General features: G+C 33.0%; 2 protein-coding genes across 3 annotated transcripts in view; one reads left to right on the top strand and one right to left on the bottom strand.

Annotated features, from left to right (window-relative positions):
* The first annotated feature begins 243 nt into the window (after positions 1–243).
* Deaf1 (deformed epidermal autoregulatory factor 1) lies at positions 244–11,168 on the top strand. Its single transcript, XM_085206219.1, has 6 exons — positions 244–1,131; positions 1,211–1,267; positions 1,358–1,543; positions 7,251–7,471; positions 7,722–7,917; positions 9,518–11,168. The coding sequence occupies exons 1-5, from the start codon at positions 414–416 to the stop codon at positions 7,911–7,913; spliced, it is 1,374 nt and encodes a 457-aa protein (XP_085062345.1). The 5' UTR covers positions 244–413; the 3' UTR covers positions 7,914–7,917; positions 9,518–11,168.
* Positions 11,169–11,308: 140 nt separating this feature from the next.
* LanA (laminin subunit alpha) overlaps positions 11,309–25,197 on the bottom strand; it is a 42,595-nt gene continuing 28,706 nt past the window's right edge. For both annotated transcript variants that reach the window (XM_085206217.1, XM_085206218.1), the window contains 22 exons: positions 25,037–25,146; positions 24,433–24,554; positions 23,798–24,071; positions 23,281–23,442; positions 22,994–23,181; positions 22,707–22,903; positions 22,391–22,524; positions 21,823–22,020; positions 21,372–21,520; positions 20,909–21,187; positions 20,205–20,418; positions 19,773–20,096; positions 19,296–19,479; positions 18,845–18,980; positions 18,246–18,478; positions 15,620–15,709; positions 14,829–15,023; positions 13,932–14,104; positions 13,342–13,581; positions 12,833–12,994; positions 12,305–12,536; positions 11,309–12,039 (listed from right to left, as the gene is read on the bottom strand). In XM_085206217.1, coding sequence (XP_085062343.1) covers positions 11,777–12,039; positions 12,305–12,536; positions 12,833–12,994; positions 13,342–13,581; positions 13,932–14,104; positions 14,829–15,023; positions 15,620–15,709; positions 18,246–18,478; positions 18,845–18,980; positions 19,296–19,479; positions 19,773–20,096; positions 20,205–20,418; positions 20,909–21,187; positions 21,372–21,520; positions 21,823–22,020; positions 22,391–22,524; positions 22,707–22,903; positions 22,994–23,181; positions 23,281–23,442; positions 23,798–24,071; positions 24,433–24,554; positions 25,037–25,146 — 4,259 coding nt within the window. In that variant the 3' untranslated portion in view covers positions 11,309–11,776. The remainder of the gene's footprint in view (positions 12,040–12,304; positions 12,537–12,832; positions 12,995–13,341; positions 13,582–13,931; positions 14,105–14,828; positions 15,024–15,619; positions 15,710–18,245; positions 18,479–18,844; positions 18,981–19,295; positions 19,480–19,772; positions 20,097–20,204; positions 20,419–20,908; positions 21,188–21,371; positions 21,521–21,822; positions 22,021–22,390; positions 22,525–22,706; positions 22,904–22,993; positions 23,182–23,280; positions 23,443–23,797; positions 24,072–24,432; positions 24,555–25,036; positions 25,147–25,197) is intronic.

Genomic DNA, 25,197 nt, shown 5'->3' with positions numbered 1-25,197 from the left:
CGATTAATTAATGTAGTTGAATTAATTGTGTTGAATATTAAATAAATTTTAAAAAAATATTGCCATTATGAACACTTAATCTAAATAAAAACTACTATTTCTGTGAACGAAAGAATTAAATAGTAATTCTAGATTAATGTTGATTATTATTTACATTACAAATTATTGATTTTGTCAATCAAATCTTACTAAGATATGAATAAAATTAATTGGTGTTTGTTTTATGAATGTTAACTAATAAATTTGAATAGGCCGCCATGATCGTCGCGTCATATCTCCATAATGGCGGACATATGGCGAATTGGGATAACTTTTAACGTCGCGCTGTGAATTTTTGGCGTATCGGTGATAGTAAATTAATCAAAATTCGGTCATTAAGAGAAGGGGCTTTCAGGAGTGGGCGGACAAAAGCTATGGCGGAGAACAGAAGTTCGGACAACGTCGTTATGCCGGACATTACCGAAGTAGCCGAGTCCGATCCCCTGGCGACAGCAGCCGAGCGCAATACCGATTGCTCTGGTGGGAATTCCGATCTGTCTGCAGGAAGCAAGGCGGTCCGACGCACGAGTGACTCTAACGGAGTTGTCACTGTGCCCGTGTCCCTGCCGGTCGGCGCGCTCATTGCGGGCACGGCGTTTAACGTCATTACATCCGAACAGTTGCAGCATTTCAAACCAATGATATGCGTCGATAACGGCTTTATATCTGGTGGATCGGTGCCAGAAGACCTCAAACCGACTCACATTGTTATTCAGAATATGGCTTCACCCACCGCGCGTGAAACGAAAGATCATGACACAACAAATAATACTACATATAGCAGGTACAACAATCGATCATGGATCGAAACCGCAAATATGCTATGCGTACTTCCTATTAGGTGTAAAAATACTTCTGCAGAACTTCATAAGGAGAGATTAGGGTCAGGGGGTCGTGGGAGATGTATCAAATATGGCATGACATGGTACACACCTAGTGAGTTTGAAGCTCTCTGTGGCCGGGCTTCAAGCAAGGATTGGAAGCGGTCAATAAGATTTGGGGGCAGAAGTATACAAGCTTTAATAGACGAGGGAATACTCACTCCACATGCTACAAGCTGCACTTGTGGATCTTGTTGTGATGACCAGACAGGTAATATAGTTGGAAATTAAAATAAAGTATGGAAAAAAACATAATGCTATATATATTTAAATATTCAATATCTTTTTAGCTATGGGCCCTGTCAGACTTTTCACCCCATATAAAAGAAAAAGGAGAAATCAGGATGGTATGAACACTTTTCTAAAATACCCTCAATTGATTATCTATTATTTATTTGTTCCAACAGTTTAAATAAACAATGCTATTAAAAAAACAGGCACAGATGAAAAGAAAGTTAAAGTGAAACTAGAATCTATGAGTGAAGCTGAGGATGACAACTTACTCCAGACTAGCAGTAATAATCATTCCAAAGAGGCTTGGCAATCCTTAGCTGATGGACTAGATACAAATACTGATTATCATTTGTTAGACAGTCCCGAAGCCAATCCAGATCCAATTGTGGGTAAGATATTACAATTATTTATAATAATTTAATTAATAATAGTATTAGCAAAGTTTAGTGTTGAAGAGAAAATTTGGTAATTTCTTTATTCTAATAATAATAGTGTATGGAAAGGGAGTATAATATCTTAGCACTAGATTCTATCTGCTTGTCCTGTTGTATCAGTGAAACTTAAATTAAGTATCTCCATTTAACACAAAAATTGTAATATTCGTAATACCAAGCACAGGGTATTGGGCATTTATCAAGGACAGGGCAGTTGTCATCTCAGCTAGCTATAAAAGATATTGTTTGTAATTGTTTCTGTTTTCTTTCATACTATTTAAAATTAAGTTTGTGTGATGCTTGGAGTATTATTTTCAAAACATGTTATTTTATTGATGCTGAATTTTTACTTGTGAGTGTTTACTTTCAATATATTATTATGTTATTGTTGTTTGAGTTATCATTTGCTCTTTATGAATAATTCTCCACATTAAATCTGGAAAAGATGCAGTTACTTTTTATTAAAACCATTATAAAATAATTTATTCATTACTTTATATGCGATTGGCTTGTGGTTTGACATTGTGAAGTATTTCTGTTACTTAAATACATTTGGATAGAGTGATATGCATTTGCTGAATGAATAATTATTATTTATCATTTATATATGATTATTGCGAATTGCCTATAATTTTTTGAATATTTGTTCATTTTTCTTTTTCATTACTGCTCTTAGAAATTCTTTTATATAAATATTTTCCTTGTGGCACACATGGGTAGTGGTTGAATGTGAATATGATGATAGTGTTAAATTCTCACTTGGAAGAAAGATTCATTTTAACTTATATTTTTTCCCTGGTTTTGTGTGAGACAAAGCCTGATGTTGGGTCCTACTATGTCCATAAATCAGATGGAAAGTGGAGTATCTTAACACTAGTTACTCTTTGCCTATAATAATGCTATATAATGCTGGATATGTGTGAAGATTTTTATAAGAAAATTTTTAAAAAAGTAAAGAGAAATTCTTATAAGCTTAAATTTAAATGTTATATTTAAATCTTTATAACTTGTAGTAATGCTTAAATTTGATTCCTTTTTATGCAATTTATAGACAATATCTGTGTGCACCCATAGCTACAGTGTGAATGTATTTGAAAGCTTATTAGCGACATGAATTACATATGTGCCAAAAATAGCATTAATATAAACTTTTCTCCTATGAATGTATCATTATGGTGAAACTTGTTATTAAATTAATGTTAAGGGTGCAGATGACAAAATGTATTTATATATTTTATTTTTCTTTACTTTTGCATTTATTAAGATTCTTTATTGCACTAAATTAACACAGAATAAAACATACATTAAGAAAAGACATACACAACGGTGGACTTATCTCTAGAAGATATCTCTTCCAGTCAACCCGTGGAAGTGGATAAGTGCAAAGTAGCGGGAAAGACAAGATAGTGCAGGGAAATTGAGAAAGACAAAAACAAGATAAACAATAAAATAAAACTAATAGTAATAATAAATACAAAAAATAATAATAATAATTAGGCATGACATACACATAAATAAACATAAATATAGTTATACAAAATAAATAATATATTATAACATCTAAATATAAATACATATATACTATATAATAAATACATAAAGTATATATACTAATATATCAAAAGGAACAAAAAGTAACCACTATAATAAAAAAAAAAAAGATTAATTGTCTAACGATGCAAGGAGATGTAGTTTTAATTGGGATTTGAAGGACTTTATGGAAGGGCTTTTCTGGATAGTTTTAGGGAGTTGGTTCCAAAGGGATGCGGCGTATACAGAGAAGGATTTCTGAAGGAATTTGGTGTTGCTCTTAGGTACGTTAAGTGTCGGTATGACACCAGACCTCCTTGAGCGTGTAGGGATAGGGAGAACGTCAAAGCGGGATCGAAGATAACAAGGAAAATTCTGGTAGTTAATGATCTTAAAAAGGAGTGACAGGACGTGCATATCTCGGCGAAGTCGAATTGGGAGCCATTTGAGCTGAGTTCGAAATTCGGAGACGTGGTCATACTTACGCAAACCGTAAACAAAGCGTATGGCAAGATTTTGGAGTCGCTCTAATTTGTTAAGCAGTTCCTCGGTCACATCCAAATAACATACATCAGCGTAGTCGAGGATAGGTAAGAGAAGAGATTGTGCAAGCATAATTTTGGTTTTATGAGGTAGATAGTATTGGAGACGCTTAAGAGAACGAAAGGAGAATTGCATGCGCTTGCTGACATCATTAATGTGCGGTACCCAGGACATGTTACTGTCAAAAATTAGGCCCAGATTTTTTACTCTGTTACAATATTCGATTACTACTCCTGAATACAGGATCTTCGGCATTGAGTTCCAATTTATTTTTTGTTTAAGTTTGCTGCTTCCAATGATAATTGCTTGTGACTTACTTGGATTTACTAACAGTCCGACAGATTCGGCCCAAGTAAAAATAGCAGCGAGATCATTATTTAAAGCTGCAATAGTCCCAGGCAAATCGCTAACATAGCAATGCCGGTATAATTGCAAGTCATCCGCATACAGATGGTAGGGAGAAGAAATGACTCTAGATATATTGTTTATAAAAACAGAAAATAGAAGTGGAGAAAGAACACCGCCTTGAGGAACGCCACAAGTGATATCTAACCACGTCGATGTGACATCATTAGATTTTACACATACGACATACACAGACGACCTAAGAGATAGGAGCGAAACCAGCTTAAGGCTTCAGAAGAGATGTTAACTGCACGAAGAGAGCCCAGAAGTATATCAAAATCAACACAGTTAAAAGCGCTGCTGAAATCCAGCAGTACCATTACAGTGAGCTTGGTGTTATCCATAGCACATCGAATGTCCTCCGTGATATTCCGCAACGCACTAACCGTGCTGTGAGAGGATCGGAAACCGGATTGGTAAGGACACAGTAGGTTGTTAAAGGAAAGGAAAGAATACAGCTGATTATTTACTAAGGATTCTAGGACTTTGGATAGGATTGGAAGGATAGATATAGGACGATAATCGGTGACGCTAGAGGGATTGGAGATTTTTGGTAAAGGAATGACATAAGCATACTTCCATTGTGCGGGAAAAACATTACAAGTCAGTGAGAAATTAATAATGTGGGTGACCACTGGAGCAATGTATTCCAACACAGGAAGGATCATGTCCAGGCTGATACAGTCACTTCCAAAGGATTTAGTGGATATGGACTTGATACACTTCTTGACTTCAACTTCAGTTACAGTTTTAAGAGAGAAAGATGTAGAGTCAGGTAGGACAGTAGAAGATAAAAATGACAGTGTTTCAGATTTAGTTGAAGGGCTTAAATTTAATAGGGGTGTAGTAAAAGATGACTTTAAATCATGAAGATCCAATGATACCGAATTCGAACGACGACGAACGAAAAGCGTTCAAGGTCCATATGCTTAAAATTGCGTTGGAGAAGCATTTTACCTCTAACCTTGGGAGGACGGAATTTATACGTAAGAAAAATTAAATCATGAAAAGAGAATGGAGCTGTCATTTGCCCATGAGAAACAACGAGATTAGGGTTAGAGACAGAGATGAGGTCAATAAGAGAGGGTCTACAGTTAGGAAAGTAATGGGTGGGACACGCCATCGGAAGAATGTGTAAGTTGTAGGTATCATATAATGTTTTTAATAAATTAGATCTTGTATCATTTTTTAACAGACAAGTGTTTAAATCGCCCGTACAGATTACATGCTCGTATTGAGGTGAAAGATATTCCAGAACACCTTCTAAAGCACTAAAATAGTTGATTTTATCATTTGGGGAGTATAAAGTCCCTAAAAGAATTTTTTTATAGTTTAACGTTACTTCCACAAAAATATATTCTAGGGTTCCTGTCGATTGATTGGGGGAGCAGGCGAGAATAATACGAGCAGTAATGTTGTTGCGAAGGTAGATACCGACCCCACCGCCACCTTGCAAAGTACGATCATTGAGAAACAGCTGACAACCTGGGATACTGTAACTAACAGAGGAAAGAGAAGGGTTTAACCAGGTCTCAGATATACAAATACAATCGACTATGCCGGAGCTAAAGGATGCGAGAAGATCTGAGTAGTGAGCAGGAATGCTCTGAGCGTTGATATGCACCAAGGAAAAAGTATTAGACGGGTTGTTGAAGGTCTTAGATAATTTATCTACAAGTGGTTCGGAATCAGAAAGTGAAGAGTGATTTTGACTTTCAGCGCTGTCATAATCACTGTTAGAGCAAGAAAAGTATTCATCATCAATGAACATAATTTAGGTATATAATAAATATATATACGGCACAAATATTATAATAAAAAAATAAAATAATAATAAAAAAAAAAGATAACACAAAAATTAAAATTAAATTTGATCCATGTGCACAAGTTGACTGAATACAAAATTAACACTAAGAAAAAAAAAATAACATAATTTTATCATTTTACATTTACAACTATTAACTAAAAGGAAAAAAAAAACACAATGGGACATAATAAAAAAATACCAACAATCAAAAATAAACTTACATATGGTACAGAACAAAAAAAAAACAAAATTATTACGTGTTAAGATTGAATCTTACGAGAACATGAATGTACCCTACAAAATAAAAAAATATATAAATATGTAACAAAATATGTTATTGCATCAGCAATTAAGTATAAACCGAGGAAATTACGTTGGTATAAGCAAATCACATCCAGCCAGTTTAATTGTCGTCAGCTGATTTCATATCAGAACATCGATGCATTAACTGTTTTAGTTCAGATAGAGAAGAAATCTTACTTTTAGCTTTATTTGGCATTAATATAATAATCATGCCATCAGCCGACCAACATTTATTGATTCCAAAATGCTTACGAGCTGCTATAAATACCTCTTGGCGTGATTTTGTTAGAAATTCGGTAATTGTCATTTTAGAACCCTTCAATGATGTTTTAGCCCTCCACACGTTGGAGCGGACTTGCAAACTAGTAAATCTAACGAGGATGGGACGAGGAGAGTCTTTTTTAGCGCCCAGTCGGTGACAAGATTCAATAGTTGCAGGCCTCACGTCAGACAATTTCATTTGGCCGGATAACACTTCAATTATTTTATGCATCACGTTTTCATCCTTGTCCTCCTTTACACCATGCATAAGAAGAACTTTTCGTCTGGACTGTGTCTCCAGGCGGTCCATACCAAGCACAACAAGTTCCACCTGTGATTTTAGTAAATTCAGTGTCTTAAAAACAAAAGCCTTGAAGAAGTGAAATTCTGTAGATAAAGCCTTTATGGTGGTAGCGGCTGCTGCAGGACCCGGCTGAGACAAGTTTTTTTCAAACTCGCCCATACTCTTGAGAAGGAGAGTTCCTCCATACTCTTGAGAAGCTGGTCCACTGGTGTCACCATTGTTACTTATTTAGTGTAGAAAGTTTGTGAGAAAGTTTAGTAATGTTCAACTTAACACACGTATCAAACTATTAACACATATGCACACTTATTACTATTTTAGTTAATAAGAAAAATTAGGAGCAATAAAAATACGTCTAGTCACTTCTGCGTCTACCCGCGAAAAGACATATGACATTTTATATGACATTTTAAAAATATTTAGCGAATTACGATTGCGATTTTTTATATGTAGTATGTAGGTTGGTATATATAATACAGTGAAACATTACGCCTCTATTTTTATTGTAGCTCAGCCTGACATGAATAAAGTTCTCAAGCGATTAGAAGACATCGGCCAGAGTCTAATACGATTATCAAACGAACTAAAACAATGTGTAGACGACGTTGCCGTTAGTACCGTCAGATTGGAACAGGAAAGGGCATCTGCAATGATAGTGGCAAGTGTAGATGCTCAAGCTGAAGCCGATCAAGTATCACTACATAATGTTGAAGAATCTGAATCTAAGAAGGTATGTATTGAAAACCTGGGGCGGTTGTAAAGTTACCATTTACGATTACGAGTTACGATTAATTGAAAATACATATGTATGAATAAGAAATGTCAAAAAATATATACAGAAGTATGTTTATATTATGTATGCTTACGTGAAAATTGCTTTGAACAGAATGTCTAAACACTTAATTCTCTCAGTATCCACCACAAAAAGAAAACACCAATAATTTCTCAACTGTCATACAAACGCAGCGTATTTATTCTAGTGCGCGAACTGTAATCGTGAGGCATCAGCAGAGTGTTCCCTATGTAGACGAACGCCTTATTGCTCCACATATTGTCAGAAGAAGGACTGGGCCTCCCACCAGATTGAGTGCCTACGATCCGTACCTACCATACACACAGACAGCCAGCAACATCAGTCGATTATGTTAATTGTGGAGAGCCAGCCGCAATAGTATTGTAAGTTTGTTTATAATTTTTTTAGTAAGATAGTATATATAATTTTTATATGTTTTTTTTTTATATATTACCGCAGCGAAACGCGGATATTACAGAAGAAGTATGAAAGTAAGATGAAAGCCGTGGAGATGCGGTCTCTTCGTAGGATATGCGAAGTCAGCTTAGCTGATCGAATCCGCAATGAAGAGATACACAGAATGGCAGGTACTAGCGAGGATGTCACGGTGAGAATGAAGAAGAACGAGCTCAGCTGGTTTAGGCACGTCGAACGAATGAGTGGTGAAAGAATGGCAAAAAAGATTTATGGTGGAAAAGTGAGTGGTAAGAAAGGTAGGGGGAGACCTCGGTTGACACCTTCGAAAACACAGTATCAAAGATACTGAGGAAGGTCATGTAACAAGCATGAGGACCCCCCGGAGTGCATGCATGGAGAGGTTGATGACGAGGCGAAAGAGATATGTAGAGACCGTAGCGTTTGGCGCTCCGTTCTCTCTGACTAGGGATAAAGAATGCTGCTCGGAAACCCCTTTTGCTCTATAGGTTGTTCTATCTATTATTATCAAGGATTTTAGACGAATCTAAAATCCTTGATATTCTGTTTAAAATAATTTAAGGAACACTTTATATAGATTTGACATGAGGAGTATGGGTCTATAGTTTTCTATCACCTCTTTTATATGTTCGTATAATAATACCCCTGGTCCATTGAGATGATATACATTCTAAAGAAGACATAATCATCTCTAAATATTATTATATTCAGCTTTTTTTGTGCGTAAGGTTAAATGACATGCTTGTAAGCTCAAATCTCTCTAGTTTTCAAATTCCACTTATCGAGGAAGGCAAAAGGGTATATTACATTACGTTAGGACCTATAAGAGTGGATAAAAAATAATAAATTAAAAAGAAACGGGAATTCTCGAGAGCTACAGTGCGTGCGCTGCGTAAACGCTGATAGTTATGCTAAAACCATGAATTGTTACCCTTTAAAAGTAAAAACAAAAAGTCTGTCACAGCATATGTCTATCTCTTAAAAGTATCTCTATAACCACTTTTAGATTTGGATATCTTAGAAACTAGTATTTTATAGAATATAGTATTAGTCCTTAGCTAATTATAAACGTTTTAACGCCAAAATTGCCTGTTACAGTATATAAAACATGGATATTTTAGAAGATCAAAGTTTTCAAACACGGATGCACTATGCATGTCGTCGCATCACTCGCGGGTGTTAGGGAGCGCGGGCACCGTAGCCCGTACTTATAATATCAATTATCTATACTAATATTAAAACAAATTACTAAATTTGACCCAAACAAACAAACAGGGTGAGCTAAATAAAACTGTTTAAAAAGGGCGTTTATCGCAGTAGCTACAGGATGGAAGTGACAAAAACTTCTTGTGTGATATCTAATACCATCCGTTTATCGAGGAAGACTATATTTTTTTTCGTTAAAAGTTTCGATGCAACCCACTGTATCCCACCTAACATTTCATACGTCAAACGCGAGTCTTATCTAATCTAGTATCATCATTGGACCATGCGGGCGGAACTGCAGGTAAAACTATTAGTAAGTATATCTTTATATATCTTTTTCAGGTATCATGTGCTAGAAAACGACACTGTCATCCGACTGTACCCTCTTGTGCTCTCAAATACGAACAATTCAATGCAAAAAACATCATTTCCGTGTACTATTCAAAGCCAAATATAATATTTTAAATAATATCTTATTTTTAAGTGATAAAAACGATACGATAACGAGATACTTGTTTTAATGCACTTAGATAAGACAAGATATTAATATTTTGACTTTTATGAAGAACGTAAAGATATGAATATCTTAGGAGATATTAAAAACACTTGTTTATATTATTTGCTCATTTTAAATAGGTGAGATTTTTTGTCATAATTGTATGTCATTTGAAAGTAAGTTTAAAATTATTGAATCTATTGAACATATTCGTTAATATGTATAAGCAACTTCAAAATATATAAGGACTTTATAATGATTTATGTCTTTGTATATTCATGTTTGGTTTATTTAGATTTGGTTTTATTTAAAGTTAATGGCTCAAATTCTTGAATATAATTGATGTATACTTTTTTTATATAACAGAATAAATTTTACATTTTTAAATATAAATTATTATAAAAAATACATTAAAAAATATAAAAAAACCACTCTATAATAATATTATAATATTATTAGAATGAGTGGAAGATTACATTTGATTTCTTTTGATTTATGCATTAACTGCTTAGTTTTTTCAACACTGTGAATGCAATTTCTCGATGAGGTGTCAATCAGTATCTCATATAAGAATTTACTATTTATTGGAATTGTGAACAATTTCATATGTGAAATTTATTTTTATATGTATCTTTAAAATGTTTTTGAACTATAAATTAGATTGCTTGCTGTCTCAAGTATTACGCCGTCGCCATTTTATTTTGTTATTTTGGACAATTTCATGTTAGCTGAATATCCAAAGACAATTAAACTGTTATTAAACAAATTAAGTCATATTGTGTGTAATTGTTAAATAAATGTTTTTAATATGTAAAATTTAAATGAAGCCATGTGATTGTAAAGTTTTTGTAAGGTATGTAATGTAAGTTTTAATAATGTTTATGGGTGAAACATAAGGAATAATAAGAGAGATAAAATAGTGGTTTATCACTAATTACCATAATAGTATGCAAATTGATGCAATAACTTTGGTGGAAAATAAGAAATAACAATTATTTAATAATGAAAGCTAACAAGCTACTTTCAATAAATCATGTCGATTGTTGCCTCGTCTGAAATACGACAATGATATTTACCAAAAATATTTCTTAATATAAATTTTTAGTAAAATTTTTCGACGATGATATCTCGAAATTTAGTGTGCCTTTTAGCATAGGCCTCCTCGCTCTGCTCTATGATATGGATATCATCTGCAATTCCAAAGCATTCTCATATTCAAATATGACAATATAGAGGACATTATTCATAATTGCATTGGTACATTTTTAAATAAATTAAAACACCAAAATAATAATTTAATATAAATTAAATATAATTTAGTAAGTTATTAAATTTTGAATGAATTTGATCTAACCGTCGGTGATGTAGAATGATATAGATATTTACCTTTGATTTGCAAACGGCACTACTCTTTATTATTTGTTTATATATATTTCTATTTTATTTAAATATTATTTTTATGGAATGTGTAAATAAATAAATTTGTTTCATGGTTAATATCGTTATTTTATTGTTATATTACAAGTGTCCTTTTTTCAAATAATACACGATATATTATTAAAATAAAGGAAAAATAATGTTTGCAGGTATAAATTATCTTCTTCTTTTTGAAACAGTAGCAAATAAAACACGATATCTTTGGTAAGTTGATATATTGCTGAGATATATTTAGATATAAATAACAGATAAATAACGAGCCCTCAAAGATTAAAAAATAATGTTATTTATACATTGCTTAAACAATCATTGTAGAATAATAAAATTAATGTTTGTAATATTTCTTTATTAAATTTGCGATGTTTTTTTAAAATTATTAATTATCATCAGATTTTTGTAATTTTATATAATGCAATGAGGGTTCCAGGTTCAATGAATCATATAGAAATAGTTATTATTTAAAATTAATTTCTGAACTGGTTAAAAAACATAATACTGAGATGGGGATTATTTAAAAAATATTTACCAAAATAAAGTCTGCTTACTATAGAAAATGATAAAAAATGCTAAAAAATATCAGACCTTGAAACATATAAATGCAGTGTTAAAAGTATTATTTATATATTTAGATATAAATGCATATAGTATTTAAGTCTTCAATACTGTATTTATTCGCTTGGACAGACACCAATGTGGGTGTTTCTGTGGGCGGCGGTTAGAGGTATACTGACGAGGGTCTCTTTAATAATAATGTTCCTCATACACCCAGTGAAGCCTCTGTCTGAACGTACTCCCTTCACTTTGGTTATAGGTTTCTCGTGGCCACCAATGTATATTGCAGATCGAGTGTCCGTAGAGCCGGACACTCCTAGGCCAGCGTCTGAGAAGTGTCCGTCGACACCTACTGACACTACGTGACGGGATTTTACCGCTGGAAAAATAATGAATATTTGTTAAGGTTGGTCGATTATAAAAAAAAAGTTTAATAAATATTTAGAATCGATTAGAATCAATATTAAATAATCAATTCTCTTTAATAACATAATATCTACTTCAAAATTGATCTCCAAGATTTCACCCGAACCCACATACATACATTGCAAGCTAAATAAAAGCTTTTAAAATGGGAAATTTTTATAATTTCCAGCTATTTTTTTATAAGATTATACTTTTAAAATCAAATTGAACTAGCTCACCGTGTATTCTATGCCAGTTTCCATCGCATAGAGAGAATTTATTGCCCAATTTGTAACTGGCGTGGAATGGTCCTTTGCCGTTTTCAACGTTCGCAACGACTTCGTTCTCCAAAAGTTCTAAAATCATGAAATCAGTCTTTCCGTGGACACTTAATAATAAACCGGTGGAATTACGTGGTTTTATTTCCATTGATATTGATATTTCGTATCCGACTTTGAAGTTTTGGAGAAGCTGCAAATTAAGTTGTTTTTGATTAGTATTTGTTATTTTTTGTTGATTGTAATGTTTCTTATGACGTTATCACATAAATTTATAGTCTGTAAACCGACATTATAGACCTACACTTTCTTCTTTTGATTTTTTTAAATAATTTTGTAACTAACACAATTATATAGCAAATGTTATATAGAATTTTACATAACTCAATTGAAACATCTTATAATAAATATTGTTTCTATAGTATTGTAAATGTTCTATAGTTTCTTGCGGTTTTTTATAGGTTTTATATTAAATTTAAAGTTTCTCACTTTCAAATAATTGCTGCGTGAATTGCTCGAAGGACCGAAGTATATGCCGTCCTCCACATTATCTGTACATCGTAGTGAATTAACTCTGTTTGAAATATCAGTTACATACTGTCCATTCATCATCAACCCCTTAAGACAGCCTTTAAATGGTTGGTAAAAGTCCTGTGAAATAAAAAAATCGGTTTTTAATATATGACTTTGCAACTAATTTAGTAGATATATCTAATTTTTTTCTATACAGATGCGCAGTACAATCTAGGTTCGGAAATTTCCCTCCTCAGTTTTCCCCCAATCATTTAGACATTGCAAGTGGTGAAATTCAAAATCATATTATGTATACCAGGGCTCAGAAATCAAATTAATTTGAATATTCCTCTATCTTATCTAATCATCTAATATTTTATATATTCATTCACTCCCCTGAGTGGTGATAGAACCCAAAACCGACACGTTTAGAGTCGAACTACGACACGACGACCTCTACAAAAATATTAATAAAATATTCTCACCTCTAGATTTTGGCTGACACTATTATTAATAGATCTCAATCCACCATAATAATATGGAGCCGCCAAAACAGCAGGCGCATAACAAGTGACACTAGCTTCGCCTATACGATCGCTGTCCACGGTGAGTTTTCCGTGGCCGCCGTTACGGACTAGGGTTACTGAGTGCCATTCGGTGTCGTTGTAGGTCTGGTTTGATACTACGAATCCGTTTTCGCCCCCACAATTGAATGTGAAGTGTACCTGGAAGTATATTTTTGTTATGTTTATTAGTTCTAATATATTACCTACTGTTTAGTTAATAAAAGTGAAATGAACTATGATGTAGGAAAAGGAATTTACTTTATTTTTTTAATTATATTTATACGAATAATATAATTCGTTTTGATTAAACTGGCGCAAGTGATATTGATCAATTTGTCTGGCTGATTTTGATGAAACTTTCGCTTACGAATTTAGATTTATCTGTAAGATAAATAGATATTGCGCATTTTATTTACTATAGACGCGTATCACAAAGTTCATATAGCAGTATGGATTTTTTCTTATAAATAACATATTTGCGTATACTTTATAATAATTAATATCCTTACTTTAGCATCTTTCATATAGAGTGCGAGGAACTGGCTTGGGGCTCGTTTAGCTGCCGCATAAAATATCAGCCCGCCATGTTTGTCAAACGTACGGAAGCCCACAGTGAGGTCGAATCCTTCTAGCTGTCGGCTCGGCAGTTTACCGTATTCGATACGACTGTCGTTTCTTGATCCTGAAAATTAAATAACAAATTAAATGTGAGCTCTCCGTACGTTAATTGTTTAATCGTTTATGTATAAATATTTTTTGTTATTTTATATGTAGGTACATGCTGGCTTTAGTAGTAGCAAAGTAATAATTAAGGTAAAAATATCCAGAATTGACATCGAATCCACTCATAAACTAACATGTTCTTGATGTTCCGTGAACATGTGAATTATTTTATTTGCGATACAACAGCGCTTATATAGTTTACTTTCAGCTTCACCTTTATTTTTTTATCTAATAGACAGGCAGAGAACCTAGTATTAAAACACTCTGTTCTCTTTTCCACCTATATTTGAGACATTGTTTGTTGTGGCGTAGTTTAACCCGGTACTATGTATCGCTCTAGTATGAAAATAATGAATGATTAATTCACCTTTGTAGGAATCAACCATCGCGTATTTGTAGTCGCATAATAATTACATACATACGTATATACATATATATATGTAATATACATATGAATTATTTTTTTTAAGTTCACACTACCACCCTACTACGTGCTGCAGAGGCAGAGTCCCGATCTCCACTTTCCGCCGAATTCTGAAGGCATTACGCGTTGAGTGGTGGAACTCAACGCCGCTTTTAACTCATTACCAGACTGAAGAAATAAAAAATATGAATTATTTAATTTCACCGAGTGGGAATCAAACCAATGCCCTCTACTACCATTATAATTTCTTTTTACTTACCAAACCTATAACCCTCCTCCGGATCACCAGTAGTATATTGTAGGTCGTACGCCAAGGCGCATCCCGGCTCCGGTAAGGGCGGTGGTAGTCTGGTGGTGGTTATTGGTGCTAGTGTTGTCTTTTTGAGAGGCGCCTTACTTGTTGTTGGGACGGGAGTCGTTGTCGTTTGCACTTCTGGTACGTATTCTACGTTTTCTGTATTAAAAAAATATTTGTTAATTCGTTAGTAATTAGTGTTCTGTTCGTGTCGTCCGCTTAGATTATATTGAATATGCACCTTTAGTGAAAACCGCATTGAAATGTGTTTATTACGTAAATTAGTCAAAAAAATAAATAAATATATTTTCTAGTTACCCTGATTCTAACCGCTTTACAACAACAAAATTGTATTGTCTTCTCTTTTTGTATAGTCAATATTTATTCAGCAATGATGCTTAAAATAGATTATTAGATTTTAAATTATAAATACTCTTTTTTATCCTTTTGTATCCTTCTTTTTCTTTTCTTTTTTTTTCTTCTGTGTAAAGTTTATATATATATATATATATATATATATATATATATATATATATTCTTTTCATGTGCAATAAAGTATTATTATTTATATTTATTTTTACTTTACGCTGTATCCCGCACAGAGCAAGGTAGGCAGAAATAGGTTTCTACCAGTAATGTCTTAGACATTACTGACCTTTAGCATTTTTTAGCCGAATTTAGCATTTAGCCGAAATATTTATATAAAAAAAAAAGTTTAATTTCATTTAATAAAAAAATATTTTTAAAACTTTTACCTTTTTTACTGGTGACTTCTTCTATAGGCTCTATAATACTCGGTGTTGGTAGGATATCTCCCCGCGTTGGTGCCGGCCATGATCCTAGATCTAAATATAGTGCATCAGATATTTAGTATAATTTATTATTATATATATTAACTAGTGGGCCCGGACGCGGCTACGCCCGCGGAAATATAAGCCTAAATAATTAAAATAATAATAAGTGGAGATTTATTATTAGAAAAAATATCTGAGTAACCGAAATGAACAAACAAAAGAAATAAAAGTAACTAAAGGAAATTCTTAATATTAGAAAAAGTACCTAAAGTTTGCCGTGCGCGCGTACTAAACATTTTTCTATATTAAATAACTAGCGACCCTGTTGCGGCTTCGCCCGCTTTAACTACTGGATTATTCATATAATGTATGTTTGCAAAGCATTTAAGATAATGTGAAAATTAATTAAACCCTAATGCAACCCGCATTTTCGTACTTTCAATAAGGATTTTCCAATTGTTTTACACAGCAAGGATTTTTTAGTAGGTACCGTAATTTTAAATCTGTGCTACTAATCTTTTCAAGTACTTATTAAAATTTATTTAAATTACTATTTTTAGATAGTTAAATGACATTAAATAATACATTCAACTCGAATTATCCAATACGTGCAAACGCATCTAAATCTTCGTTGCTATAAAGGCAGGCGGGTTTTTTTTTTTCGAGCTTGTGGTTAATGCTGAAGAGGGTATTCTGTCCCTGATGAAAAGCAAACACTACGTGGCTGCCTGTGACGAAAATTAAATAGAATGCATCGGCCGGGAATTGAACCCGGGCTGCCCGCGTGGCAGGCGAGCATTCTACCACTGAACCACCGATGCGTGTAAGGCAGGCGGCCGCGGCGGACGCATGGCGAGTGGCGAGCCGTTTCGCAGCAAGGATTTTTTGATATTGTAACAACTTCTAAAGTACTTATTAAAATGAAAAACAGAAAAGACAGTTTTGATCTACATTAAATGGCCAACGTAACTAATATACTTATTTATATGCTGAGAGTAAGGGATAAGTGAAACTTGACTCGATACAGTTGATGTGTGAACGGCGTAATGTGTCAATAATTAAATGCGTTTTTCTCTAAAACTATTCGCAATTTCGAAATAGTTTGAAAAACAAATTTTATCTTCGTTTAACGTAGAAATTTAATAAAGTATTTTAAAGGATAAGGATTAATACCATTATGGAAAAATAACCCTCACAATAAAAAATATATTGAAATTACTATTTTTAGACAGAAATATGATCACTACACGTTATTCTTAAAAGATACGAATATGCTCTCGCGGACTTTTTTGTAGATCTTATTAAGAGGAACAATACTCCAGTACATTTTTTTCATGTAGTATTTACCATTAAAGCAGCGCATGCGCCAAAGTGTCTCAGCGGGTAGGACTTTATACACATTTATCGTATTTATGTTAATTTACATAAGAATTTACAAATAATAAACTATATATAAACCTTCCCTGAGAAATACTCGACCTAATGGTGAAAACCGCATCCAAATCCGTTGGGTGGTTTAGAAGAAGAAGAGTTAGAAAGTTCAGACAGACACAAAAAGCGACTTTGTTTTATAAGATATAGGATTATTAATTTTTGCGAACATTATTAAATAAAATCTCAAATGATTATAATTACGATATTTTAAGTGTATAACATCGGTATAGATAACCGAACTGAGATAAATTAATTATAAGCAGCAAATAATTACATAAAAAATAATAGTAATTCGAAAATATATAAAAATTTACAAAATCATCAAAGTCATCTGCCCGTTCGCGTTGGTCATACTATACCACTCGTAGGCTAGGTCATTTGGAATCAGTGACATCTTAATTATTTATTAGAATGTTATACAGTAAGCTATAATTTCCGTCTAGATGAAATGCTAAAAGTGACTATTATATTTATTTTCATAAGGATGAATATCAAATTATAGAAATCATCTAATTTTTGTTAATGTATACAAATCTATATCGGCGGGCGCCATGTATGCATTAAGCAAACTCACTTTGGGTGACGTTTTCTTAAAACAACAAACTTTGCAAGCCGTTGCCTAGCAACGCGTAGCGATGATTGTTATTAACATGGCGGAATAAATTCCTTGTCAAATTAATTATTTTAATTTATTGGTATATATCGAAAATATTACAAATATGAGAAAAAAAAAGTATCCTATGTTCATCCCGGGACCCTCAAGTATCTCTATATGAGTATTTTATCACAATTAAATTGGCGGTTTGGCCCTGATTGCGTAAAAGACAGACAGACAGACAGACAGACAGAGTTACTTTCGAATTTATAATATAAGTATGGATAATATATTGAAACAATTTATATTTGGATTAGCAGGATACGCATAAACAATCTAGTGTTAAAACACTCCGTTAAGTGACGAAGCTCAACGCAGAATTTATCTGTCAGGCCGGGAAAATGAAAATAATAAATTCCCTCAAATAAGGATAGAACCCACAATCATCGCGCTGACAGTTACACGCTACTAACTGCGCCACGATGGTCTCTAATTTAATAGGGTAATATAAATCAAAACAGAAATTATCTATCATTCAATATAAAGCATGAAAAATACCTTGGATAACACCTCCAGTAGAAATGGTCTTGCCACACCTTCCAAATGTAACACTATGGTTACTAAATGGTTCTAAAAGGTTCAAAACCCTTCCATTAATAGTTGCATCTGCTATGCAACCCTTGAATGGTGATTTAGAACCCACTTTGCCTCCAATTATGTATCCAGGTTGAACTCCTCCTATGAAGAGGACGCCACTTAGTATATGGAGTGGTTCTGGAGGCGAATCCGTGCTGAAAAAAGAAGAAAATATTAAATTTAGTTTTTTTTATTATTTATTTTCTTATAAGTGTCATTTCGAAATTAAGAATAGAAAGATATTTTAGAAAACGTATAAAAATGTGAACTATATTAAATAAAGATTATATTTTATGTTCAAATGTTGTACATATACTTTTTATAGTGGTAATTACTATTACCAACTATAAGAAATGGTGGATGATGATGATTATGATGACATCAATAGATTTTACTCTCGAATAATTATCATATTATATCTATTTCCTATACATACCTAAATGTCACATGTTAAGTAAAACTCGAGACGTAATAAAAAAAAATCTTTGTTTTTGAAGGTGGAAATATATTTTTTAATTCACCTGAAGTAATCGAAGTCGTCCACCACCAGCCTCAACGTTTTACCATGAGTGACGGTGACGACGTGCCATTGTGTATCGTTGTATGTACTGAGTCCTGTATCGAGGCTTTCTCTTTGGCTCATTAGTACCAATTTTCCTATAATGGTAATATTAAACTTATTTAAATAGCGACAGATTAGCGAATTGACACCTCCCAAAATTATATATATATTATGTACATATTGGTTATTTATGTAGTTTTCTCATACTTATTCGGCTAGCCTCTTTCAACCATTGCGTTTCGAATGGGGAATAGCAACGGCGCATATTGTAGCGAGGAAACGAACATAACGATTCCCTGAAGTGGGCGTCAAAAAGTACACGTTGTCCCTCTGCTGCCTATGCCACCGGCATATTTATCTTGTTTCACTTCAAATATTTGTAATTTTTTTTAATATAATGATTTAAATACCTTTTATAATAGACAGCGATATACTGTCCGGTGTAGACGTCGTCTGAGTTCGACTCACATATAAAAATAGTAAGCCGTCCGGACTGGATGTTTTAAATTTGAGTGTTAATTGGACGTTTTCTGCAGTGATGTCCAAAAAACGGAGGTAGCTGTTCTCACCAGACAATGATACTAGTGATGCGAACTGTAAGAAATTTATTAATTTAAAAAATATGATCGAATGCATAGTGCATTAAAAATATTTATAATTATTAAATTGTTGGTTAAGTTTGAACCAATAACTATCATGTTCAATGTTTTTTTACGTTTTGACCTGTATGTAGCAACGTAGGTATAGATAACCCAGTGTTAAGACATTCCGTTTCATTTCCTTTCTTACTAAAGCGAGGAAATTAGCATAACTCATTCCTCTGATTATTATACAACATATATATCTAAATTAAATGGCTACTTTTATCGAATACATGCTTTTCTTACCTGACAGCCATATGCAATTCCAACTGATTCTATATTTTCACTCAAATCTATATTAATTCCATCTATACTAATCTGTCGTATACAACCGTCGAAACCTTTAGTTGTTACTTGTATTATTCCCTTATTGTTTCCGCCAAAGTTCATAGTATCCAAAGCGGTTATTTCATTAACTTCAGAATCAGATATTCCTTTGAGTAATTCATTATCAACTCGAAGAGAACACGAGTTCAAGTACCTGCCAGCGTCAAGTCTGTGCCATTTGCCATCGTTGTATGTCTTTGGAGTACCGAGAATAACTAAATCGTCTGGGTTTCCTAGTGACATCTGTTGGATTAATGATAAAACTGTGTTATAAACTGATTGTCATAAAATTTTGCACACATCAACGCACATTGTTTTTAAAGTATACGAGAAATGTGCACAAAAATATACCTGTAGGAACACTCGTCCATCTTGCATTTGCAATGAGAAGAAGTGTTTATCTTCTCCCACTAAGTATATTAAGCCGTCTGGAGCGTACGTTCTGAAGAACAATAATACTTGATTTTTCTGAGAGCCGAGATATCCTCTCCCTGGCATTGTTACATGTGAACGACCATTGAAACGGTATTCTTGAGGACCAGACTGAGATGATATTAATTTGTCCCTATAACACACAAAAGAAAAATCAAATTAAACTTTATCCAATATATTTTTAGGTATTTTCTAGTTATGTAGAGTAATAGTTCCCGTTCGCGGCTTCGCCCGCGTATACTTACACAAGGATTTATTTTCTCATGTGAATTATCGTGATAGAATAACGTTATCATATTAAAGGCAATATCCATACATTCATAGTTAAATTTAGCATGAAGTGACGCACAGACCAATATAAATTTTAAAAAAATATTATTGTTATGAGTTTTTATAACATTTATAAATGCCAATAAAATATTTCATGTACAGACGGCTGTGAGTTACATTTTGTGTATAGATTATATTATATTAGCTTAATGACAGCGTTCACGATATATGAATAATCAATATATACTATAGCTAAATTTTGTATTCACATTTAAATGAAAATTCTTTAAAAAATAAATAAGCCTAAAAATCAGCAAGAAATGTAGAAATAAATTAAAATTTATGTCCATTACCTCTGTCTTGCGCCTTTCAAGTTATTAGAATCCACGAAATTCCAAAGGCCAACGGGAGAATCTCCTAACATTAGTTCTTCTATTTGACCTTCGAATGCTGGGAAGCTGATTCCTTGTAGCTTAGCATCAGATGGTACACCACCGACATACAATTTAGATTTATCACGATCTAAATTAAATATTGTATGTTGACCGGGCAGTACTGCTTCTTTATCGGTTATTTTGTCAGTACCATTGTCAAAGCTCTCGCGGATTGATAGTTTAACGTTACGCCCAACTCTGTCAAAAAAAAATTATTCTGATTCAATATCTTAATTCAATTTTTCATGTTCTATTCAGCATATACCGAGATAGTCAATGAAACACAGATGTAAACTATTTAATGTTTCAAAATTTAGACGTAAACTGTACTTTTAATATTTAAAAGTTTAATCGTACTAATATATTTTCAATAATAACTCACCTATCAACGATAACTTGATACCAGCGGTTGTCGGCGACGAATTTGTCGCTTCCTATTCTTGCTGGCTCACGCCCGGATTCAGCGCTGTCACCTATATCCATAACTAGATAGGGATAGCCTTTCTGTATTCCAATTACCATAAAATCATCCTGCGATTAATAAAAACATACGTTATTTTTTATTGTTCTAATATTTAATAATATAATTAATTTAATTTAATAGTCTTACTTTAATAGTCTATAACATAATAAAACAATAAAAACTAAATATCTGTAGGTACACAATACACATCTTCATTCTAAAGAATACAAAAATAGCCCTTTAGCAAAGACCTATGTATAAAAATCAGATATTTAAGATTAATTGTTAAGAAACTTGATGTTAAATGGAAAAATGATAAGGTAAGAGCGAACGAAATAGCGATTATTAAGTCGTAACTTCGTGCATTTACCGATTTAGTTCTTCTCAGCATAGTGTCCTTTGGATTTCCGAGGTATAAAATAAAACCATCCTTTTCTTTAGTTCGGAAGTAAGCAGACACGTGTGTTGAAGTGGACATTTCATCAACAGTGTCAGGTAGACGAGGTTGTAAAGTGGACCAGCGGTCGAACGTGACTCCTACTGGTAATCGGTTAGCTACAGTACGCGCCTGAAAAAAATATAACGTTAAATTATAAAAAGCGGCACAGCTCTGTTGCACTGCTCTGGTAAGGTTAGGTTCCCTCTGCCTACCGTGCTATATGCAAGATATTAAAACAGATTTTATTTAAATCCTAGTGTGATATATATTCCAATTATGTTCATTTTTCCGGTTTGGTAAAACAAATCGCGGTGTAGACTTCCGCCATTTCACAGGCAACGTCACGAATCCAAGTGGAAAGCGAACAACGAGTGTCCTGACATTAGTTACTATTTTATCAGTTAGAGGTCTCTATTTATCCTGTAATAAATATAATAATAATAAAACGCGTGACGCTGGAAAAGGTAAATATCTAGTTAAGTAATAAATAAACAAGGACCTGTTCTATAAGTTCTCTCAACTTTTGTAGTTTCTCATCTGCTTCCTTTCTACGATCTTCCAGATCTTCTTGTCTCATTTTTACAGCTCCATAAGTAGAGGATATGTTCGGAATCATTTCATTGATATTGTTAACTGCGAAAAATTAATAAAAAGTATGAAGTTACTACGCAGGCTTGGTGTGCATAAGGCACGCATATTCTGATAACAATAAATTATAATAAAAAATGAAGGATTTTAAACAATTACAAAAATTAAACAAACAGTTCCACTTTAATTTCGAAAAAAAAAATGCAATATAAGAAAAGAGTAATTACCGAGGCTGTCCACATTAGCTGTCATCTTTTGAGCTTCGTCTGCCGATTTAGGTAAAGTCTGCGCCCATTCCTTGCTCGATGCCAATTCCTTTCCTAAGTCCGACATAATTCCTTTGGTATTTTTAACGATTTCATATACTTTTTCTGCTTTCTCACCTTCTTTTTCAAGAGACGGTTTTGGTGCAGTCGGCAGAGATCTTAAAGTAAAAAATTTAAATACATTGAATTTTAGACAAAGAAAAACAGAAATACTATAGGTAAAAGTGCATTTTGTTAATATTACTTACAATTGAATAGCATTGTTTTCATCATCGGCGTAACCAAGAGTAGATGTCACGTTGCTTAACGCCGTGTGTGCTTTAGTTAGATTAGGCCTGAGCGTTTGTTCAACATTATTGAGAGCTACTGAAGCTTGTTCCGATAAGGTGAGCGAACGATCGCGTGTCGGTGTTACACGCTGGTTAATTTCATTATTCTAAAAGATAGATAAAGATAAAAGATAAATAATAAAGTATTTTGTTATTAAATTAACGATTACGTTTATTTATATGCAATGATTTTTGAAAATACTTACAACATCGTCGACATTTGCGACAGCAGCTTCTGCTTCGTCGCTAGCGTTTTTCGCTTCGCCTATTTCTTGAACTATGGACGAATAAGCAGATGCTGCTAAATACGCGTCTTGAGTCCTTGTATTATTGTTTTCGCGTTCCGCTAAAGCTCTTAAACTATCGGCCTGTTATAAAGAAAGTTATTCTAAAGGTTAAAAAAAATAATTTTTAAGTACATACATATAAACAGTTCATTTATTAAAGCAATGGTTAGCGTTTTACTGTAAACGTGACTGTTGTGGGTTCGATGTCCAGTCGGGGGAATGAATTAATTTCATTTCCTTGGTCCGGTAACAAGACAAAGCGCGGCGTTGAGTTCCGACACTCAACGCTAATGTCTAGAAATTTGAGAAGTGCGTGAGGAGACACAGTGCCTGAGCAATAGGTTATCTTTTCCTGCCATATGCAGGATTCAGAAAGAAACTAAAAAAAAGAATTAAATGTACATTTTTGTATATTTTAGTTTAAATCTATACTTACTCTATTTCTCAGATTAGCTGCGTGAACGTAAGCTTCATTGGTTAAGTTAGTTAGTTCAGGAAATATATCAGTTAAGTTCTGTAAACTACTTTCCGTATCGCCATTAATAGAAATGGTGTCATTTAGAACTTTAGTTGCGTTCTTAGTCATTTCCCCAACTTTAGCTGTGAAGTATGTCGCATTATTGATATCTATAGCTGCATCTATAAGATCTTTCATAGCAGCGCCATTTAATTTTGTCACTGATAATACTTTATTTCCGAATTTAGATTTCCTGATAGAAAAAAAAATACTATTATATATTTCCGTAATTATACATAACTGTATTGGTATTTTTAATACATGACTGTTTTACTATTACTTTAAATTTTAAATGGTAAAAGAATATCTAAATAGAAGTAAATAAAAAATAAAATACAAACAATTATAACTTAGGTCCACAACAAACAACAGAATAATTAAAAAAAATTACATTAAATATCATTTATGAATTAATATTTACAGAAAACTTTTATTAAGATATACGTGTATATATGAACTTGAATTAACGATTTTTTTTAATTAAATATTTAATACGAAAATTTAAACAAGATATATAAATATAGTACAGAATTAAAAAAATAATATGTCAATACCTATTGCTTTCGTTCAGTTTTTCTGCTTTCGTAGTTCTGTGCTGTGCAAGGTCTGTGTATTCTAGCATTTCATCTAACTTAGCTTTCAATTCACGAGTTGCATTGATCACAGATTCAAATTTCTAAAACAAAACGGTATATATTTATTAAGAATCTTAATAGAATATTTTGAAAAGATTTTCACGTAATAGGTCTCTCTGACTGTCTCTCCACGTCTTTTGTTTACCGTCCAAGTGCTGGACACCAGACCAGCACTTGGATTATTCTACTGCGACCGTCATCTTTTAGCTGTTTCTTCAGATTCTTTGAGTGATATAGTCGTCGTTGATAGATTTGTGTCGGAATTATAAAAAACTAAATGTAGTTTCAAACAAACCATTCTTTAACAGAAATGGGTGAATTACCATTATAAGCATTTACAAAAAAGCCATGTTTTATAAGAAGAGATATATTGAAATTATTTAAAATATGTATATAAATATGTATTATTTATGGCCTACAAAGTACACTAAGTGCTTAAGTTTTTTTTACAAAATATTAGAATAAATTACTGTTCTACTATAAATTAAATATGTACATATATATTTGGAGGACATTTTCTTACCTTTATCTGTTCATTTACTGGTTGAACGAAAAGGTTCATTCTTTCTATCTGTTTTGATGCGTTTGTGTGAGCGTTGAATGCTTGCGTCTCTTTGGGTTTCAGATCTTTTTCTATATAAAACAAAAATAATAATATGAATACCATTTTTAACATTTGTAAAT

This window comes from Heliconius melpomene, chromosome 21 (assembly GCF_056956725.1).
Source record: "Heliconius melpomene rosina isolate 202511_hmr_F chromosome 21, ASM5695672v1, whole genome shotgun sequence".
Lineage (NCBI taxonomy): Eukaryota > Metazoa > Arthropoda > Insecta > Lepidoptera > Nymphalidae > Heliconius > Heliconius melpomene.
This window is presented reverse-complemented; position numbering and strand designations above follow the sequence as displayed.

Bases quoted from the DNA above. Each gene is read 5' to 3' on its own strand.
- Deaf1 (XM_085206219.1), top strand. From the start codon at position 414: ATGGCGGAGAACAGAAGTTCGGACAACGTCGTTATGCCGGACATTACC. The intron at 1,132-1,210 runs GTAATATAGTTG...ATATCTTTTTAG, and splicing joins TTGTTGTGATGACCAGACAG to CTATGGGCCCTGTCAGACTT. The intron at 1,268-1,357 runs GTATGAACACTT...TTAAAAAAACAG, and splicing joins AAAAAGGAGAAATCAGGATG to GCACAGATGAAAAGAAAGTT.